The sequence below is a fragment of the Amblyomma mixtum genome, chromosome 2 (assembly GCF_055824585.1).
Source record: "Amblyomma mixtum isolate Tamu chromosome 2, ASM5582458v1, whole genome shotgun sequence".
NCBI lineage: Eukaryota > Metazoa > Arthropoda > Arachnida > Ixodida > Ixodidae > Amblyomma > Amblyomma mixtum.
The window spans coordinates 193836727-193856948 of record NC_143013.1 but is presented as its reverse complement, the minus strand read 5'-3'; the positions used below and the strand labels follow the sequence as shown (position 1 = coordinate 193856948).

The 20222-nt window shown below is 48.6% G+C and overlaps 1 protein-coding gene and 1 pseudogene across 1 annotated transcript; one reads left to right on the top strand and one right to left on the bottom strand.

The window, feature by feature from the left end:
* Positions 1-7772: 7772 nt before the first annotated feature.
* Positions 7773-14866, top strand: LOC149361968 (uncharacterized; annotated as a pseudogene).
* Positions 14867-15485: 619 nt separating this feature from the next.
* LOC149361967 (uncharacterized) lies at positions 15486-18556 on the bottom strand. Its single transcript, XM_089568197.1, has 3 exons — positions 18412-18556; positions 17849-18111; positions 15486-15704 (listed from the first exon to the last, which is right to left on the bottom strand). Exons 1-3 carry the CDS (start codon positions 18554-18556, stop codon positions 15486-15488), a joined length of 627 nt encoding a protein of 208 aa, XP_089424323.1.
* Positions 18557-20222: the final 1666 nt, after the last annotated feature.

The following is a 20222-nucleotide window of genomic DNA, read 5'->3' as shown; positions in this document are numbered from 1 at the left end:
TAAGAAGTGTGTCTCTTAGTTTCCTTGGAGTTCGGAAGAAAATTTGTCATTAAGCAGTCACAACTACGAGCCTTGTCTGGCAAAATTCTTTGCGCTGCACTCTGATACAACTCAAGAACGAAGTGACTGATGTCCCTCAAAAGAGACTCTGCAGCCATTGCAATCAACCGATTTTCATGACGCCGCTATTAATCCGATTAAATCGTGGTTGTTCCCTATTCATCTGCCCTCCCCCCCCCTGCAAATTTACGCTAGTAAGTCTAAGGAAATGTGTCAAAGGGGAGAGTCGGGCAAGGAGGAAAATTAGCCGACGGTATTGGCTGGAGGGGCTCCTCTGAGAGGTATTTTCCGCTTTTTTCTTGAGTTGTATTGGACTAAAGTGGTGCTACAAAATAATGGTCTTTCCTGCCAGTCCGAATTAAATTACGAATTTATAACGTCCATTTTGCGTTCCTGTGGTTTAGGGTAACACAACAAGCATTAACATCGGAAAACAGTTTCCTATAAACAGAAGCTCTTCGCGTCACCGCATTTGTACATATGTCTCAGCCTCAGCCGCGTTTCACATGAATGAGTTAATACTTGAGTAAATACATTGTGCCATTGGTGTTTAAGAAAATTGTATTTCACGGCGAAATAACTGAATGCGTGGTGGTCACCTGTGCTCAAAGGCAAAATAAAATGAATACACTGCCGAGAGTTTCACACCACTGGCTGGCGGCCCTCCTGCCGATAGTGTCTACCGATTTGGTTTCATTGTGGTTAGGTATATTTCACGGAGGCACCCGTCAGCCACCTGGAATCTCCTGTTACAGGATTAATCGTGACGTCACGACAAACAGCCGATGCCATTGGCTGGGGAGCCTCCTTTGAGGTATCTTTGCCGGTTTGTCTTTGATTTGAATCCGACTATGGCAGTCTCCGATATACTGATTACATTGCCCTGCGAAGTCACTCACTGGGCGAATTGCAGAGTGCGAAGTAAGTCTCGGGACGAACTGGTTAACATGACGGAGGAGCTTGAGAGGCAAAGCAGAAAGGTGGGGCCGAAATTTAAAATGGACAAAAATAAAGCTGGACAGCTTTGGAAGGAAACAACAGTTTGCAATAGTCAGCGAAGCATTGAAAGTGGCGAGGGAATACGCCTGCTGAGAATAAGCAGAGGCCGCATGTCGGGACTACAAGCGCGAAATGACTAGGACAATAAGAAAGACTAGGTTGGAGCGAACTTGGCTGACACTCGCACTTCATGGACAGCAGGCTGCCAATATCCTTCAAGAGGAAAGTGTGCGACTGTTGTATCGTGGCAGTATTCACCTAGAAAACGGAAACATGGAGGCAAACAACAGGTGTTGAACTGAAACTGAGGATAGCAGAGCGAGCTATGGAAAGGAAAATTATCGGCGTAACATTGAGAGGGAGCAAGACCGCGCAATAAGTAAGGAAAATAAAGCGAGGTAATTATCTCCTATTCCAAGGCAATAAGAGCAAACAGGCACGGGCAAAGCACGTAAAGCGAAGGCAGCATAAGTCGGTAACAGATGTTTCCCTAGGGTAAAGCTGCGCATTTGAGGTGAAGAGAAAAGTAGCCAGGAGTCGGGCGTTAGAAATCTACAGACGTCGAGCAGCGGAGCCGATGAACGTGAGGTTGTTGAGCAGACTTGCACTTATACATATCTTGTAGCCCGCAGTGTTGCTTAAGCACGTAAAAATTGTTTGAAAAAAAAAAAAATCAGCGTACTTTGGTGCATGATATCTTAAGTAGCCCGCGATGAAGGAGCGAATGTAGCCGCGGCCACGTCGGAGCTGTTCTATGTGCGTATATCCTTGGGGGAGGGGGGGATTATTTAATGCAGTGGTCAAAACAACAAGCGATGTTAGCCCACTGACCCTTGGAACCTATGAAAAACCACTGCGCATTCTGTTGTTAGCGCGATATCAGTCGTTGCATTTTTATTTTCCACACTAGCGTCAGCAGCCTGTTTTCCGTGGATGACGAGTATTGAAAGAGGCAAGGCTTACCATTTCCATCTTGCACTTCGCTAGCGCCCATGTATTGCAATCGGCTCTTTTATTCCGTGCACTCCTGCTCGGTCCCGCCTGGTCGCTCTTTCTCTAATCGTTAGCACGGACTGCCAATAGAAAAGAGTATGTGTAGCTAGAACTGCTGTCCAACCGGGCCACTGACCTGCCCGCGCTGCTCGCTCACTGGGACAGGTTGCGCAGTGACAGAACATTTGCGCCGAAACCCGCCCGGTTTCGCCGCATATTTTGCGTTCACGTCACTTAGATCGGTACGTAATTACAAGAAGATGTGAGCAATGAGTGCTAGGGCCAAATAATTGAGTTGGAATTGGAATGTGTTGCTGCAACTGCTAGAAATATGAAGCTGCTGTAAGCGAAGGTGGGAAGGTATTGAGTGCGCTGGCGTGTTCGCGATGTACTTAGAAAGCTACGCCGCTAAGCTCACTTACACAGGCCACGAGAATGAACGGAAAAATTATGTAACACTTTCGCGACCATAATGCCTCCCAAGAGAGGCTGACTTATCGATTGAAACTATGTTAATTAAGGCGAGCAAATCACACTACCTCCACTGAGAGAAATCATTACCTGCAGGTAGCTAGATAAATAATACATTTGAGCGAGGAAAGCGAAACGGGGAGGACGGAAGGAAGAAGCGTGCGGATGTGGACAGCGTTACAGCAGGTGTGGAGTTTTACTTTGAGACACACGCCAAAAGCACAAGAGTGCTCGTCAGTGGAGGACATCACAACCACGGGAAAAGAAGTAGTGAAAACAAAAACAGACAGGTGCAAGATTGCAAATTAGGCCGTAAATAAAACAGCGATCTGCCAAACAGTGTCCTAATAAGAGCTTGGAACAAGATCAGAAGCAGGCGTACGAAACGTGTAGTAATCTTTATATCAAGTGGTCGTCTTAATGACAGCGCGAATTATTCGGCAAGTTGGTTATGCTTAAAGGGAAAACAAAACAACGACACACGCACACAAAATGATATGAAAGGACAGTAGGCAGCGAACCGAAGTTTCTTGGCACGCCGCAAGTATAAACACAGGTGAGAAATACGCCAGGATATTTGCTCGCGTGTCGCGTATGCTTCCTGCGGCGGCCCAATAAACGTCTGCTCTTAAATTGCGTGCTTTATTCTGTTTTGTGTACCTGTTCCGTTGTGCCCTTTCACCATCACTCACAATGAGAGTCGATGCATTGAAGCGTCGCCGACACAACGCTTATGCCCTAGAGTCATGCAGGTGGTTTCTAACAACTGCGGCTTTCGAGACTTCGCTCTTTTGTTTTCCTTTTCCTGTGTAATGAACTTCGATGGTCTGTAGTCAGGGTAGCAAGCACATTTATCGAAATGAAAACAATGATTGACGTCGCTGTTCGATTACAAGGACCCGTAGTGCTGCCGCAGCGAGTGTTTAACGCACTCTGCCGACTACCTCATGTGAATGTGGACACTGTTGACAAGAATCTTGTATGTCACTGTATGGACGCGGGAGACATAGCACGCCGTCGCCGTACCACCTTCTGTCTTGCATGGATCCCTTCTTAAATCGTCGTCTAAGAGTTTGAAAAGTGGCGATAGCTTGCAAAGAGATGAAAACGCGAGTCGGGTGGCAACTGACACACGATTTTCCTTGGGTGGGGGCTGACTACCACGCCTAGGGTAGTAGTTAAGACCGAGATCGTTCCCAGACAATATCACGCGCTTTTTTCACATATTTTCTAGCCACAACGCAGGCACAGTCCGTGAGTGATTAAATGAGATGCGTGACCGCTGAAGCATTTTCATTTTGCGCTAGAAATTCTCAGTTGTTTTGTGTGGTCTAGTAAAACTCACCCTTTTGTGTCCTTTTCCTCCAATCTGCTGCCGTCAATGGAGCACCTATGACGCTAGAGGCCGAGAGCATTTGACTGTTTCATCATTGCGATCCACGAGCTAATGGCAGACGTATAGCACGAAACGGCGTTCCACCATGCCACGGCTCAGTGTTGTCGCTGCATCGTTTTTTTTATCAGCACTAAAAAATGGTTCAAAATTTCTCGTCATGGTACATGTATGTCTCTATGCAGTCAGTGAGCTGTGGGATTTTTCTTTTACTCTTTCAGTTTTACAGTTAAAGCACTACTTCACGCGGTGATCTTCAGGGTGACCTTGGCCCATGAAGAAATAAAATAAATATAAATATCTATTGATGCGAGTAGGTGTCGAAGCACTACAGGAGAGCACTATATACTACCGCCGCAGAAGATCACGCCCGTACTATTGTTGTTGCGATTAGCCTTTCAAAAGATGGCACGTACCCACATTGGGGGATCGGCCCAGAATACGGAGGCAGAGGTTGCCATTCACCTATATATAATAAAGGCAAAAAAAAGAAACTGCAACACACTTTCGTGCTGTATATCGCCGTCTTCATCAACTCCGATATGTGGCGCGAACAGATCAGATCAGCTTAATCTCAATCAGAGCTTAACCTGAGAGAGAAAGAAACACGTTTAATAATAAAGTGGTTGGGTGAGCACCCATTCCAGCAGTCCATTGGCTTTTGCCGCCGCTGTTGCCTGGTTCACCAGCGAACGCTCGTCTTCCGAATGTGAGTTGGACCGTACCGCCTCCTTGTCCTCAGTTTTTGAGTTATTGATTCTTTGTACAGCTGGGGTTTTCTGGCATGCCCATACCGTGTGGTATAAGTCAGCCACTTCCCCACAGAAAGCACAATTCGGATCGTACGCATTTGGAAACATATAGCTGAATTTGACAGGCTTAATATAAGTATTCGATTGCAATTTTATTAAAATGATCCCTTGCTCTCTGTTTAGATTTTTGTTGGAATAAATTCCTGTAGCTTAATAGTGGTTCAGAATAATTATGTTCCCGCGAACGATGGGTATCCGGGCGGCGTGAGCGCCTTCATTTCCAACATCTGCAGAGTGTCCTGGAGTGGATATAACTATGGATTTGAAGTCTGTATCTCGATTAGTTCTGAGTATTATGTTTACGTGTTTACCAACCATTCCTCTCGTATAGTTACGACATGCAGTCTGGGAGTCAGTAATTAAACAGAAGTCTTTTCTAGAAACTATCACCAAAGCTATCGCTGCTTCCTCAGCCTGAGAGATTCCCTGGCGGCGAATTGAAGCCCCATTATGCAATTTCTCTTGCGGATTCGTGCATACTACCGTTGACATTCCGCTGAGCGGTCCTGCCGCGCCCACCTAAATTACCTCTTCCATCGCGCCCCATGCTCTTTTAATGGAGTTCCCCCCTAGTCTTTCTTATTTTCGTATGATAATCGGGGTGCATATTTCTCGGAATGGGCTGCACCTCGATCTTGCTTCTAAGCTGGTCTCCCAAGTGATCGCAGTTCTCCGTAGACCGAATGCATGGGAGCCCTAGTCTATCGAGTACGTCACTTCCGGTCCTACTTCCTGATAGCCAGCATAAGCTGCGTCTATTATCATCGCCAGACGTGCCGACGAACCAGCGATACAAAACTATCAGGCTAGACACATGGTTTCGCACGTCTACCCTATTCAACTGCAGGCTACAACCCTATAACTCTTTCACTACCACTAAAGAGAAGACGAAGAAGTTCTGTTTCACGATGCTGCCTTCACGACTCTGCAGTATACGTCACTCGTGCAGTATACGCAACGCACCCTGGCCAATCCCCCGCCGTGGGTATTGTCATGCCGGGAAACCCGCCCGGATTCCAATTCTGCCGGCCGCTAACTTTCTCCTCCGAGCGTCCCTTTTGACAAGCCCTGGTGCTGCACCGCAAGGCACGCGCCCTAACGCTCTCTTGACAAGCCACGATGCTGCGCCGTACGGCAGCGGAGTCCTAAGGAGAAGCATCTGCAAGCAACACGCCTGGACCTGTCGCAAGAGGCCAGACAGCGAGGCGCCGGATTCCTTCTCACCCGGACGCCACCGCGCGCGGCAAAATTTGAAGCGGTTGGCCCGCGCGGTCGCTGGTTGGTCCTTTCGGACTGCCGTCGAGTGCTGCCTTTTAGATTGGCCAGTTCTGAGGGGCCACCAGCCCCACCGCTGCAGCTTGGGAAGAGAGCAGGGTTGCCGTTGATGGCTATTTCGCGCCAAATTGGCTACTTTTCAAATCTGTCTGGCGATGAAAATTTCAGGTTGGCTCCGTGGCTACTTTCTGGCTACTTCGAACCTTTATTTTGGCGCATTTACTAGCCATTTTTTTTTAACTCGCAGTATCCTCGTCGGCAGGGTCGGTGCGTTATCGAGGCACCTCTATGCATGGTTAGGGTAGGTAGGGAGCTTACATGTGCGCGCGGCACGATGCTCAAGAAGGTGACATCTCCAGTGAAAAGATTTCACTAGGCCAAGGAGGCGTGATAGAGCGCTGCTTACAGTTCTTGAGACAAATGGCGATAGAACTCCTTCCGCGGTTTCCAAATGCCTTGCACTTCGAAGGCTGCATGCCGTCATTCCTGATGACAAAGAAAGCCCGAAGAGTCGTAAAGGCATACTTAAGCTGCCGCTGCATTTTTTTATATGTTCCTCCATCGAGCTGAAGTCAGAAATGCGGCAAATGCAAATAATAAGCGTGAACTTGATCAAACATCATGTTTCAGTTTATGGCACAGAGTGGCCGGATTGTACAGAGACACTTGTAGCGAATGTCCTTTTCCAAACCTGGCACAATACAGCACAAAATTTTCTCATTTCAGTTTCCAGCTCTGATGCTGAGCGTGTTTCCCTCTGTTAACTCAGTAAAAAAAAAGTATGTGCAACAAAATGAAGCCCGACTGCCTAATGGTGATTGCACAATTCAAGTTTCATCCACGGCTTCAAGGCTAAGACAGCTTGAATGTCCTACTGGGTTGTTGGCTTGAACGTGACAAAATTACTCTCGGAAGGTCACGCTGTCTACCCGCTCTGAGCATTAAATAATTGATCTATTTGCAACGCACCTCTTCCTTCAAGACAAAGAAAAACGGCTACAATTTTGTGCTCTTTATTCTGTTTCTTGGGTTGATTTCAAGTGCTAAAAGTTATTGTTCTTTGATAACAGTCACTATCGTAATATGACTTCTGTTCTATTACGCTACAAATTTGGCGCCAAGATTGAATGGTACGGCTACTTTTGGCTACTAACAGCTCAACTTTTGGCTCCTTTCAAAATGTTACCAACGACAACCCTGGAAGAGAGTGACCGAGTGACCGACCCACCGTGAGTCGAGTGCTGCTCACGAGTGGAGTCGGATGGTGTGACGTGCTGGTGTCTCGCTGATCGTCACTGTGCGAGAACAGTCGCGTTGTGTAGCTCTCGGCCCCCGTGCCGATGTTGAACTATATTATGCCCTGTACATAATGTATAAAGCGTTTTCTTAGCCTCACCGACGCCTGACTCGGAGTCTTCGCTACCGCTAAGAGAGCTGGCAACACTCAGTCACGAAACGGGTGGCGAGCGCAACGGGACCACCTCTATGGCACAACATTGGATGGCAGCTATCGGATCGACCGACATCAGCTACCTCGGCGCGGTGAGTGCCTGAAGTTTTCCTCAAACGCCAGACTCTCTAACACAGGTTATAGTAGCTTAGAGAAAGAATTGGTGTAGCATTGTGTTAACCTTGTGTGTTTCAAGCCTAGGAAGAGTGTTTTGAAAACCAAGGGATGCTGAAGGGGTAAACAAGGCAGTGTGAGAAATGCTTGCGCGTGTTTAACTAGTAGCGATATAGTAGTGTACGGCAAGTATTTTCTAAAAGGGCAAACAGCAAGAGGCAAGTGTGAACGATGGAGAGTTACAAGGTCAAAGAACTTCTCCAAATTTGTCAGGAGTTGGGCATTCATTTGGGCTCAGCAAAAAGAAAGAATGCGATCCTTGAGGTCATGAGAACCGAGGACGTGACGGCTGAGGAAGCCGAAGAGGCCTGGGCTGATATCAATGAAAGGCGTGAACGGGAGGAAAAGAGAGAAAAGGAACGTCGCGAGGAGGAGATGCGGGAGCGCCAGGCGCTTAGAGAGCACGAGGTTAAAATGAAAGAGCTGGAGCTCCGAAAAACCTCGCCAGCGCCTAGTCTTGCTTCGACGACGGTTCCCTCTAACGCTCCAAAAATACGCGACCAACTGCCGCCCTTTGTAGTCGGCGAGGATATGGCTAAATACCTCGTGAAATTTGAGCACGTGTGCGAACGGAATGGTATTGAGCGATCCCTCTGGGCAGAGAATCTGTTAGCCTTGCTTCCCGGGGAGGCATCTGACGTGATAACTTGCTTATCGAAAGAGGCGTTTGAGAGCTACAGTGATGTGAAGGAATCGCTATTGCGAAAGTACAAACTGTCGCCCGAAGCTTTCCGGCAGAGGTTCCGGTATGCACAAAAGGGCAGGGAGTCACATGTTGACTTCGCGTTTCGTCTAAAAGCCGACCTGGTTGAATGGCTGAAAGGCGAAGAGGTTTACGACGACCGCGATAAAGTCGTCGAATGCATCGCGTTAGAACAGTTCTACCGTTGCATTGATGAGGATGTCAAGCTCTGGCTGCAAGATAGGCTAAAGGAGGTTAAGCTAGACAAGGCAGCAGAATTAGCTGGAGAGTATTACCTCCGCCGCAGCTTGCACAGCAGGGCAGTGCGTGTAGAAAAAGCAGATAAGAGAGACGGGTTTTCAAGGAAGCCTGACGAACGGAAGCAAATCAAGCGTCGCGAGTTTCGGAAAGACGAGTCCCTTACCAAAGAAACTGTGAAGGAAGGGCAGAATGCATCTCAGAATGCTAACGATGGTCCCAAGCAGCGAAACGATGCGACGCGTTCTTTTGAAAAACGGAAGCCGTTAATCTGCTACAACTGCAAAAAGCAAGGGCACATCGCGGCGAACTGCCAAGAGAAAGTTGCTTTTGCAACGATACGGGAAACAAACAAAAACATGCGACTGTTGGAGCCATACATGCAGGAAATTAAAGGAAACGGCAAGAAGTGCAGAACACTTCGGGACTCGGCAGCAACTATGGACGTCGTCCACCCGTCTTTCGTCTCCTGTAGTGACTTTACAGGAGAATGCGCTTGGATACGGCAAGTGGCCGAGGATGAGAGTGTCTGCTTGCCGATCGCAGCGGTCATCATTGACGGAGAGTTTGGAAAACTTAACACAGAAGCCGCTGTGTCTGCCGCCCTTCGGAGCACTTCTCCTACCTGTTCTCAAATAGCTCGGAGCAGATGCTGAAGGATCAGGGCAAATCATTCTTTGCCGACGTGGCGTACATGGCCCTCACGCGATCCAAAGCGCGCCAACTGTCGAGGGAACTGGACTTTGAGACGGTGAACGAACAGCCGTGCGGCACGCGGAGCGTTCAAGGTAACTTGAGTGGCGGGCAGACACGGGAGATGCAGAGCTCGGAGACTAGCTTGGGAGAGCATGGTTTGGACGAGACTGAGAGTGATACGTGCACTGCTAGCCGCGATCTAGACACGACGCCGCAGTTAGGCGACGCGGGCTCCATACTCGCTCCGGTTTCCGCCAGCTGGCAGGAGCTGGCCGCAGTTGAAAAGGAAACGCTCATTCGCGAGCAGCAGCCAGATTGCTCAATAGCCGATCTGATGAAGAGCGTCAGACTGGGAGTGGAGAAAAAGATGGTTTCATTTTACGAGAGATCTGGCTTATTGTATCGCTGCTACACCGATAAGCAGGGTCGCAAATATGAACAGATTTTGATCCCTCGAAAATATCGCTGTCAGTTACTGGAACTCGCGCACGAAAATGCGTGGGCAGGTCATCTTGGCTTAAAAAAGACCAAGGCTAGATTGGCTCAGGAGTTTTATTGGCCGTATTGTTGGAAGGATGTCGAACAATTCGTGCAATCTTGCGAAACCTGCCAGAGAGTGGGCAAATCCACTGACAAGTGGAAGGCGCCGATGAAGTTAGTGCCAGTCATAACAGAACCTCTTCGGCGACTGGTAATTGATATTGTAGGTCCTCTGCCAGAATCAACGAACTGGTGTAGGTATGTTCTGACCGCCCTGTGCGTCGCGACCAAGTTCCCAGAGGCGGTACCACTTGGGAAGGCAGTGATGACGACCCAAATGTAATCTCATACGTCCTCAACCTTCTTCAGAGGCTCGGGAAAACAAAAGATATTGTAGAGAGGCACATGAAGGCGGCGCAAATCTTGTCAAAGGGATATTACGACAAGTCAGCAAAAAAACGCACCTTCGAAGTAGGTAGTCAAGTGATGTTGCTGCGTCCGTCGAAGAAAAACAAGCTCGAGGTTCACTGGGAAGGACCCGCGAAGGTTGTATCGAAGCTTTCCGATACCAACTACGAAGTGAAATTACGGAGACGGCCCAACAAAATTTATCACAGCAACTTGATGAAGCCCTACATTCAGCGTCACGCGATTGTAAGCATGACGATAAATGCTGCCGATGAGGAAGGGGCGGAAATCCTGACGACAGCTGACATGAAAGATTGTGGTTTAGAGCTAATGTTAGAACAGCTGACTTTGGACGCGCGTCTAAGTACCACCCAAAAGGAGGATTTAAAGGGAATAGTTTCTGAGTTTAAGTAGGTTTTTTTCGAACCGTCCCGGAAAGACCACGGTCTTAGAGCACGACATCGAGCTAACATCTGAGCAACCGATCCGCAGTAAACCGTATCGTTGTTCACCCGTGCAGAAAAAAATCATGGCTGAGGAGATTCAGCGCATGCGTGACTTGGGGGTTATAGTGCCAAGTGAGAGCGACTACACATCGCCCCTGATACTTGTCCAGGTTCCGGGAAAGGATCCGAGGCCATGCGTCGATTATCGGCGCCTGAACGCGATCACCCGAGATCAGACATATCCGATACCGAACCTAGAAGAAAGAGTGGAGACGGTGTCGAAGTCAAATTATATATCTACGCTGGACCTCGTGCGAGGCTATTGGCAAGTACCCCTTACGGAACGGGCCAGCCGTTGCGCCGCGTTCGTTTCCCCGTTCGGAACCTTCCCCCCACTCATGCTGAGCTTCGGACTTGAAAACGCGCCGTATTGTTTCTCTAGCCTGATGGACAGAGTGCTTCATGGTTTGGGTGAGTTTGCATTGCCATACCTCGACGATGTTGCCATCTTTTCGGACACTTGGGAAGAACATCTCGAGCACTTGCGAGTCGTATTGTGCAGGTTGAAAGAGGCAGGCCTTACTGTGAAACCAGCTAAATGCCATCTAGGTTGCGGTGAAGTGACTTATTTGGGCCATGTGGTGGGGCGCGGCCGGCGTAGACCTTCCGACATCAAGGTTGCCGCTATTGTAAACTATCCCCGGCCAACCACTAAGATGGATATAAGGGCTTTTTTAGGTTTAGCTGGATATTACCAACACTATGTGAGAGACTACTCTGACCTTGCCAGCCCGCTAACAGATGCGCTTCGAAAATCGGAGCCCGTTAAGGTGACGTGGAACTCGAAGAAAGAAAATGCGTTCCAAATGTTGAAACAAGCCTTGAGCCATAAGCCGGTTCTAACAGCGCAAGACTTCTCGAAAGGTTTCATCATTCAATGTGACGCGAGTGATCGCGGAATGGGAGCGGTGCTATGCCAAGAAGATGCTAGTGGTCATGAACGACCAATTTTGTATTTGAGTCGCAAACTAAGCTGTAGGGAAGAGGCTTACAGCACCTCTGAAAAAGAGTGCGCCTGCCTTGTGTGGGCAGTTCAGAAGCTGGCTTGTTATGTCTCCGGTTCTAAGTTTGTTGTGGAAACGGACCATTGCCCTCTAACCTGGTTAAGTAACATGTCGTCTAAAAGCGGCCGTTTGCTGAGGTGGAGCATGACCCTCCAGCAGCACAATCTGGTTGTCCGCTATAAGAAGGGAAGGTTGAACGCGAACGCCGATGCTCTAAGTCGTGCATTCTAGGCCTCGCTTCTTTCAGTGACCTCCTCGTTACTTACCTTCTCTCGCTTTGCAACAAACTATCATGTTCGAAGGAAGAAAGGGGCAAAAATGAATGACCTCATTTGCTTCCTCAGTAGTGTGTTTTCGGTCCAAATGATTTCAAGGGGACCAATCTGATTTTCATTATTATTGTTGATTATTAAGTGCTCCTGCTATTTTGATGTGTTGATACTTTGCAAAATGGTTGTTTGAACCTTGTGTACCAGATCGTACACATGCCTCTTGTTGCAGCGGGAATAAATGGGGACAGCAATTTAGTTAGGTTCATTTGGATTATGGCTTCGTCTGGTGTTTGATGGGAGACAGAGGGCACTTGCTTGTGTTGGGTGTTGCCTTTTGCCGGTCGGTTTTGTAGTCTGCAGAACGACCAACCATGACCAGTGGCGAAAAGCAAGGGGATCAGAACGACCTCAGCGAAGCTGGTCGAGGTGCATTGGCGACAACGAGGTCAACAGAGCTCCTGGCCTGCTAGTGGGACCTGGTGCTCGTGAAGTTACCTGGACGTGAACTTGGAAGAAGAGCCTGACGAAGATGCACGCCTGGCATCCGAGCCACGTGGAAGCAGCTCGTCTTCCCGGCGCCTTATCTGATGGCGGGGATGCTGTCATGCCGGGAAACCCGCCCGGATTCCAATTCTGCCGGCCGCTAACTTTCTCCTCCGAGCGTCCCTTTTGACAAGCCCTGGTGCTGCGCCGCAAGGCACGCGCCCTAACGCTCTCTTGACAAGCCACGATGCTGCGCCGTACGGCAGCGGAGTCCTAAGGAGAAGCATCTGCAAGCAACACGCCTGGACCTGTCCCAAGAGGCCAGACAGCGAGGCGCCGGATTCCTTCTCCCCCGGACGCCACCGCGCGCGGCAAAATTTGAAGCGGTTGGCCCGCGCGGTCGCTGGTTGGTCCTTTCGGACTGCCGTCGAGTGCTGCCTTTGGATTGGCCAGTTCTGAGGGGCCACCGTTCCTCAGGCTATATAAGCCCCACCGCTGTAGCTTGGGAAGAGAGTGACCGAGTGACCGACCCACCGTGAGTCGAGTGCTGCTCACGAGTGGAGTCGGATGGTGTGACGTGCTGGTGTCTCGCTGATCGTCACTGTGCGAGAACAGTCGCGTTGTGTAGCTCTCGGCCCCCGTGCCGATGTTTAACTATATTATGCCCTGTATATAAGGCATAAAGCGTTTTCTTAGTCTCACCGACGCCTGACTCGGAGTCTTCGCTACCGCTAAGAGAGCTGGCAACGCTCAGTCACGAAACGGGTGGCGAGCGCAACGGGACCACCTCTATGGCACAACAGTATGTGCCATTCAGCCCGAGGACATCATCATCATCATCTCTGCAGTTATTTAGTTCTTCGTGCCATAACCAGCGAGGCGCCACTCCCTTTAGTGCAGGCTGCTGGGCCTCTTTTGGATTCCGGTGCGTCGGCAGCGGCCGCCCTGAGAAAGCCCCTCTACCCCCTGATTGTCTCAGGCAGCCAGGACACTGAGGTGTGCTCGGCGACTAGTGATAGCGGCGGGTTCATACCGGCCGTTGGTGGGTAATTCTACGAGACATCAAACTCCCTGAAGATTTCAAAATTTTAATATTCTTGATTTTTTTTTATATATTCGGCACTCATTCTGCAGTAACTCAACAGTGAATTTGGGTTTGCCAATATGAAAATATTTCAGGAGAAAAACTGTAAACGACGCCGTCGCAAAGGAAGCGTTTGCACGCACAGCTCAATTTCAAAAATTTGCAGTGACGTATGAATATACATATGAAAGCCATGATGAATAAATTTTTTGTGCTAAAAGTACAGGTAAGAAAGAATATGTCAGTTTAACTTCAGTCGTTGTGAGGAAGTTGTTGCTTACTAGAAAAAATTTCGAAAACAACCCGTTTGAAATAATCCTATTTTCAAGAGTTTTTTCCTGCACAACTGTAAGACACATGCCCTTCAAATTCGCACAACAGATAAGCATCAAGGTGTTAGAGAGGTGCACCGAATTTTGTTTTTATGTAATTAAGCACAGTGCAAGATGTAATGCCCTAAATGGGGCATTTTTTTATACACTAGTGTATTTCAGAAATCAAAGGAAGAAAGAAACATCCACAATTTTTCTTAGAAGTACTCAAACAACCCTCCATAAGCAGAAGAAAAACAATACGAAAGAACATGTTGAATTCTGTTTCCAAGAATGTTATCGAAGCTCAAACTTATAGCTAGTTGAGTATTGGCAGGAGCGCCTAAATAAAGGGGCGGAAGCAGGAAACACGCCCTCTGCTGATCTGAATTTGCCACAAATCCCAAGACTGAAACCTTCTTCACCAAGAGAGCATAGCTAATTACTTTTGGTGGACAAAGACCTATCTGTGATGCAAGTAGGAATCGGTGGCGCCGCTGTCGCTGAGTGCGGGTAACTTACAGGGAGTGCGGCCCATACGAATGTGTTTGATCACCTGACCTAGCGGTTACGTGACCTTGAGGCATCATGAAAACCTGCCCACAGGTTAGCGAGCAAACTGGCCACCGTGGTATCACCATCATCAGCCTGACTACGCCTTCAGCAGGGCAAGGCCCTCTGGCTCGTCTCTCCAATTAACCCGATTCTTTGCCAACTGCGGCCACTGTTCCCCGTAAACTTCTTAATCTCATCCGCTCACCTAAGTTTCTGCTGCCTCCTGCTACGCTTGCCTTCTCTCGGAATCCATCTTGTTAACATCGAGGACTAGCGCTTATCTTGACTTGGCATTAGATGCCCTGCCGAAACCCATTTCTTTCTCTTGATTTCGATTAGGATGTCATTAACCAGCGTTTCTTCCCTCATCCACTCTGTCCGCTTCCGGTCTCTTAACGCTACACCTATCATTTTTCTTTCCATGGCTCGCTCCGTTGTCCTTACGATTAACCCTTTTTTGTTGGGCTCTACGTTTCTGCCATATAGGCGAGTACCGGTAAGATACAGCTGTTGTATACTTTTCACTTGAGGGATATTGGTAAACTGCCACTCATGATCTGAGATAACCTGCCGTATGCACTCTACCCCATTTTAATCCTTCTAGTTATTTCGCACTCATGATCAGGATCGCTCGGAAAGAGCAACCTGGGCCAGGAATGGCCCATCACTGGGAGCACCTGCCATCGCAGGACAGTGGCACATCGCTTAAGCACTGCAGCACTGCGCCAGGAGGGGTATGAGGACTCCCATGGATCTATGATTGTAGAGAATGACCTTGTGCATACAAGGGAATTAATAACAATATTGCGTCATACCATTCAGGTGGAGCTTAAGTCTCCCCTCCAAGTTTTCCTTTTAACTTTAAGCACTAAAATGCAATGAACAATGCTATTTGTGCTTGAGGAGCCACGTCATCACTAACGTTTTCTTTTCCTATCGAGAACATGTGGAAATCGTAAAACAGCGTTCGCAGTGGCGGCAGTAAGAAGAGGCTGACTCTCCGCGCTGCAGCCACCGGGGGCGCTCTCCGCGGAGGGCAGAATTTGTGCCGCCGCCGAGCCGATGCTGATGCCGCTGCGTCGGGGCGGCTGCTTCCCCTGTGCTGGCGGTTTTGGCGAGTCACTCCTGGCGGGGCGCCAGTCCGGACGCGTTCTGACCGAGGTCGGTGCCGAGCGGCTCGCTGTCCAGCCTCCATGCGACGAGGGCCAGCAGCGCCGACACCAGGCACAGCCCGGCGCCCGCCGCCAGGAAGAAGCGCGCAAGCCTTGACAGCCGCGGCGGCAGAGGCTCAGCCGAGATACGACGGGCACCAGTGAGATCATTCAGCTCGGCGGAGGCCTGCGTTTCGGAGAGGCGGCTAATTATTTGCACCATTATTAACCGGCTTGACATTCTTATGCCGCTTGCGATATCACAGACGGCGGCTGACATCTTATCCTAGCTCACGGCCCCGACACCGCAGGCGACGGCGGTCTACGATAAAGAGGCATTGGAAAACAAATGTTTTGAAACCAGTGCCTTACTTCTACTTAATAAATTTGGCGCAGCTGTGCTCAGCAACCAACTGTAAACATAGTCAGATTGGCGCCTTTTGTGTGGCAGAATTATTCGTGTGCGCTTGAAAAGCAAATCTATGTTGATGGCCGAGGAAACTATTAAAAAAATGAGATAAATTATACAAATCGAGAGAGTTTAATAGTGAATAGTTCAAGGAGAATTTGTGTGGTCACAGATAATAAGGATAAAAAGAAGCGATAGAAACACTGACCAGGTCCAGGTATTGCACGACGTGTTGGAGCCTGTTAGGTTTCCTTGATAGTAACAAGGCATACGGGACAAGTGGTTAGAAGTGTCAACATCACGTGAAAAGTTATTTAAATTTCAAGCACGTCTTCACCGCACAATACGATCAAGGAAGTCGTATGGGTTCCGAACTCATCAATGTTCAGTGACTGCGTCGCTTCTTTGTCAGGAAAGTTTTAGTAAATCCGAATACTAAGACCGGAAAGAGCAGGCTTGTTAACTAATATCGATTAGTTAACTCTAAGTATTACTCTTACGCTCTTTAATTATTGAAAACGTATAGCCCACGGTACATAATATTAATATCAATTTTTCGAATTTCCAAAACGCTGTTACCTTAGGCGCTGTGGCTAAACAAATTTTTGCTACATCGCGCCAAAATACATGTGCTGTCGAGAAGCTTGCCGGCAAAGCAACCTCTCCAATGCACGTAACTCGTCGAATTAGCCAAAATTTGCTGGGCCCCAGCGCCCACGGTAACAGCGTTTCAGAAATTCTACAAACTGATATGACTATTGCTTACGGCGGGTGAAACGCTTCTCAATAATTAAGGAGCGTAACAGTAATAGTAAAAAAATTAACTATTGAATATTCATTAACCAGCCTGCTAGTTAGTCCGTCTTAGTCAAATTCTTATTTACTACAGCGCTGAAAATGCTTTGCTGAAAAAAGCGCTCTTACTCAAAAAGCCTATCTTTAAAAATTGTGCAAACTCTTTGGTGAAACGCCTTGCATACAGAGGATGTGTGACAAAGTGAAATTTCAAACCTTAAACTTTAGCCCGGATGATTGCTTTCTGTTTTTTTTGGTTTCGTCGGGTTAACATTCACTAATGAACCTTTTGATGGAGGTAATGCCGGCGCATTCCACTTCAGCTTGTTCTCACAGAGGACAGCACGTTAAGCAAGTTGCAGCCATATATGACCACAGCCGAAGTCCACAAAGCTGTCGTGGGTTTATGGCTATCTTCAGCAGCTGATTGTTGGGACTATAGTATAGGTATATACTATCTCATTTGGAGAGCCCACCGGTGCATGAATAAGTTTTAGCGCATTTACTTGCGGCGATCGCACGTGAATGGAGACGGTATAGTTAATGACGTGCGCATGAACGGTTTTTGCAACGATGCAGCCCATTCCAAAAAACGCAAGTGCGTGACTTTCGGTTGCCTTCGTGTAAGAGGAACCAGAGAATGGCTGCTTTGTGAAGAAAACACGCGGTTCTCGCTGCAACTGGGCGCAGTACCAACGCAGTGCCCGCCAGCAGACCCAGTGCATGCAATGATTATTTGGTGGCCAGTGCCTTAACTGTGAGGTAGGCTTACTGCCATGCTACGTCGTGCTGCGCGGGTATGCAGTCAGGACAGTTAGTTCGCGGTTGCATAAAACAAGTAGCGATTCCAGAATTCATTCTTCCGTAGTGTACTTGAACAGACTGCCTGTGACTTCTTACCTCTCCTTCGAGGACGCTGGTTTTTTTTTTTTAGGAAGTATTTCGATTTCATCTCGCACACTCGTCCGACGTCTGCTTATGGTGCTCTCATATTGGGCGGCGTGAAGTAAATGTTGCAGAATTCGTTAAAACAGCAGAGCTCTCATACTGCCGCGATACACTCGGCGTGAACTCAGTGCAAGCGTGTCATGCTACAGCGTTTAGTTTGTGAAGTGCATAACTCGCACCTGACGCGAAGAAATCCCCTTCATGGCTCGACTGCTTTCGTCCCCGTTGCGTGGCGGCAGCATTCGCTGCTCTTCGTCGGAAGGCGGCGACAGCCGGCCGGGAGAGGGCAGGGACCGCGTCAACGCCAGCAGAGAGGGGGCCGCCGAGATAAGCCGGGGACCCGAGCGGGACGCTCCACGTGTCTTCCGCGTCCAGAGGGGCAGAGTAGAGTCGGACTCGGTGCTACAGCTGGCCGGCTGTCCGAAGGTATCCGTCGAAGAGCCTCCATATAAAAAAAGGAAGGAATCTTTAGAGTTGATACCTCATCGTTAGCTTCGCTGCAGTGCATTCTCCAGTATTTTCGTTAATCCGCGCCGATTGCGCAGAGCTAGTGCATGCGGGTATTGCGCACGAGAGACTAGAATCAAATACCGGTGCTGGCTCAAATATCCAGCGATCAAGGAAAACCGAGCGCCGATATTCCAAAGAGAAAACAAAAGAGTGAAAGGCAGTGAGTCGGATGAAGTCTCGGAAACTTCCTCTCCTTTTTTTTTGGTGTTGGAGATTAAAAAACGGCACTCACAATGCCGTTTGAACACACCTCGTGGAGCCGAGTCCTTCCGAAGCTCGCTTAACCACACAGTGGCCTCATCCACCACGCCCGCATAGTCCTCCGCGCCGGTGGCCAGATCGCTGATGCTGGAAACGGGGCTTTCTTCCAATGGCATGTCGTTAATAACGGTTTCCATCGAGTCTGCTCGTCGTGGAGGACCGAGAGACAGCCTTCTTCTTCTTCTTCTCCACATGAAAATGGTCTGTAGGCGCTGATATTTTCTTCCTCTAATTCTATGTGGCTATCTTTAATATCTCTAATATCTTCTATCTTTAATATTCAATATTAAAAAATACTGTGGGTTCACAACTAGAAATTGCCGGCGATTGAAACGAAAGGCTGAAGAATATAACAAGTTGAAAGCTGAAGAGATGCCCCCAATGATCTTAAAAAAATTATTGGTCACTTTCTTACCTTACGTTCTTAATGGTCCACGTGTGGGCTGAGGTTCAGTGAGGAGGAGGACGAAGAACGAACACTCATGTGTGAAGAAAGTTGAGCGCGTTTGTATATGTTCATTATTCACAACAGCGCAGCAAACACTGACAAAAGGGAGACTAGATGCAAGTTTATGCAAGCTGCCTCCAAGCGCTGTAACATTAACCCATGCGTGCTTATTAAACTCGGTCAAAACTTCGCAAGTACATACCTATCGTTTCCTCAGTGACTTAATCGCAAGGAATTTAAATTGCTCGGCACATACCATAAAACTGGTCGCTCACAGCTAGGCTTACTCAGGAGAACATTATCGTTGTCACCCCTTCCTTCCATGAACTGGTGCATGAAATGTTCGTACAATCAAAACTAGAATAGTCATCGGCAATTAGGTGTCCACATTAGAGGCACCTCAACAAGCTTTAGATTCTGCACAGAATCATCCCGCTCGCTTCACATCTTCAGAGTACGACTACAAAAACCAGTATCAGCGGTATCAAATAATCACTTGATCTTCTCACATTGGTATTTTGCCACAAAATATTGCCACGTATCATTGCAGTGTGTGTTCGTTCACGCTCAAGGCAGCAGGAAAGGGTTGTTATCATTTTTGTTCGTGGCGCGAGAAGCGACCAGACTAATCTAGCGGTGGACTGGACTCAGGTCCTGCGGTAGATGATTCAAAGGGCTAGCGTCACGACTTGTAGGGGGTGTCCGGAACATGGGAGGCTACCCAGCACCTCCACCAGATGTCACGTTGTAGTGACGGCGGTCCAGCGGTCAGGAAGACACCAGGAAGACTTTGAAACGAAGCTCTTTATTTGGGCTGACTTGCGCCCGCAAAAGAACTGAATCACTCGGCGGCGGCGTAAGCAACAAACGTGCTCGTTAGTCGTCGAACTACGAATGCCCGCCGCTCGCGGCATCGCTCAATTTAAAGCCGGCAAGGAAACTTCCAGATAACAGGTCAAGATCATCTACGGTAATCTGGAAAAACCTAGATGCAGCCTTTCATGGCTGCGAACAATCGAGATTAGTCTGGTCGCTTCTCGTGCCACGAACAAAAATGATAACAACCCTTTCCTGCTGCCTTGAGCGTGAACGAACACACACTACAATGATACGTGGCATAGACTGGGCATCCGAGGGTTCTCTTACGACGCTCCACGAAACCGACCCGGCCAGCGACCAGCCGAAATCGAGGAGTTTTTGCGTCGGGAAGAATACTCATCGCCGAGCCGCCTATCACGTTCCCCGTCGCCATCGTCCCCGCGCTTTGTTTCTCCTAGCCGAGGTTACGCCGTGCGTGGACGCTCCCCCAGCCCCCGAAGGTTAAACTAAATAAA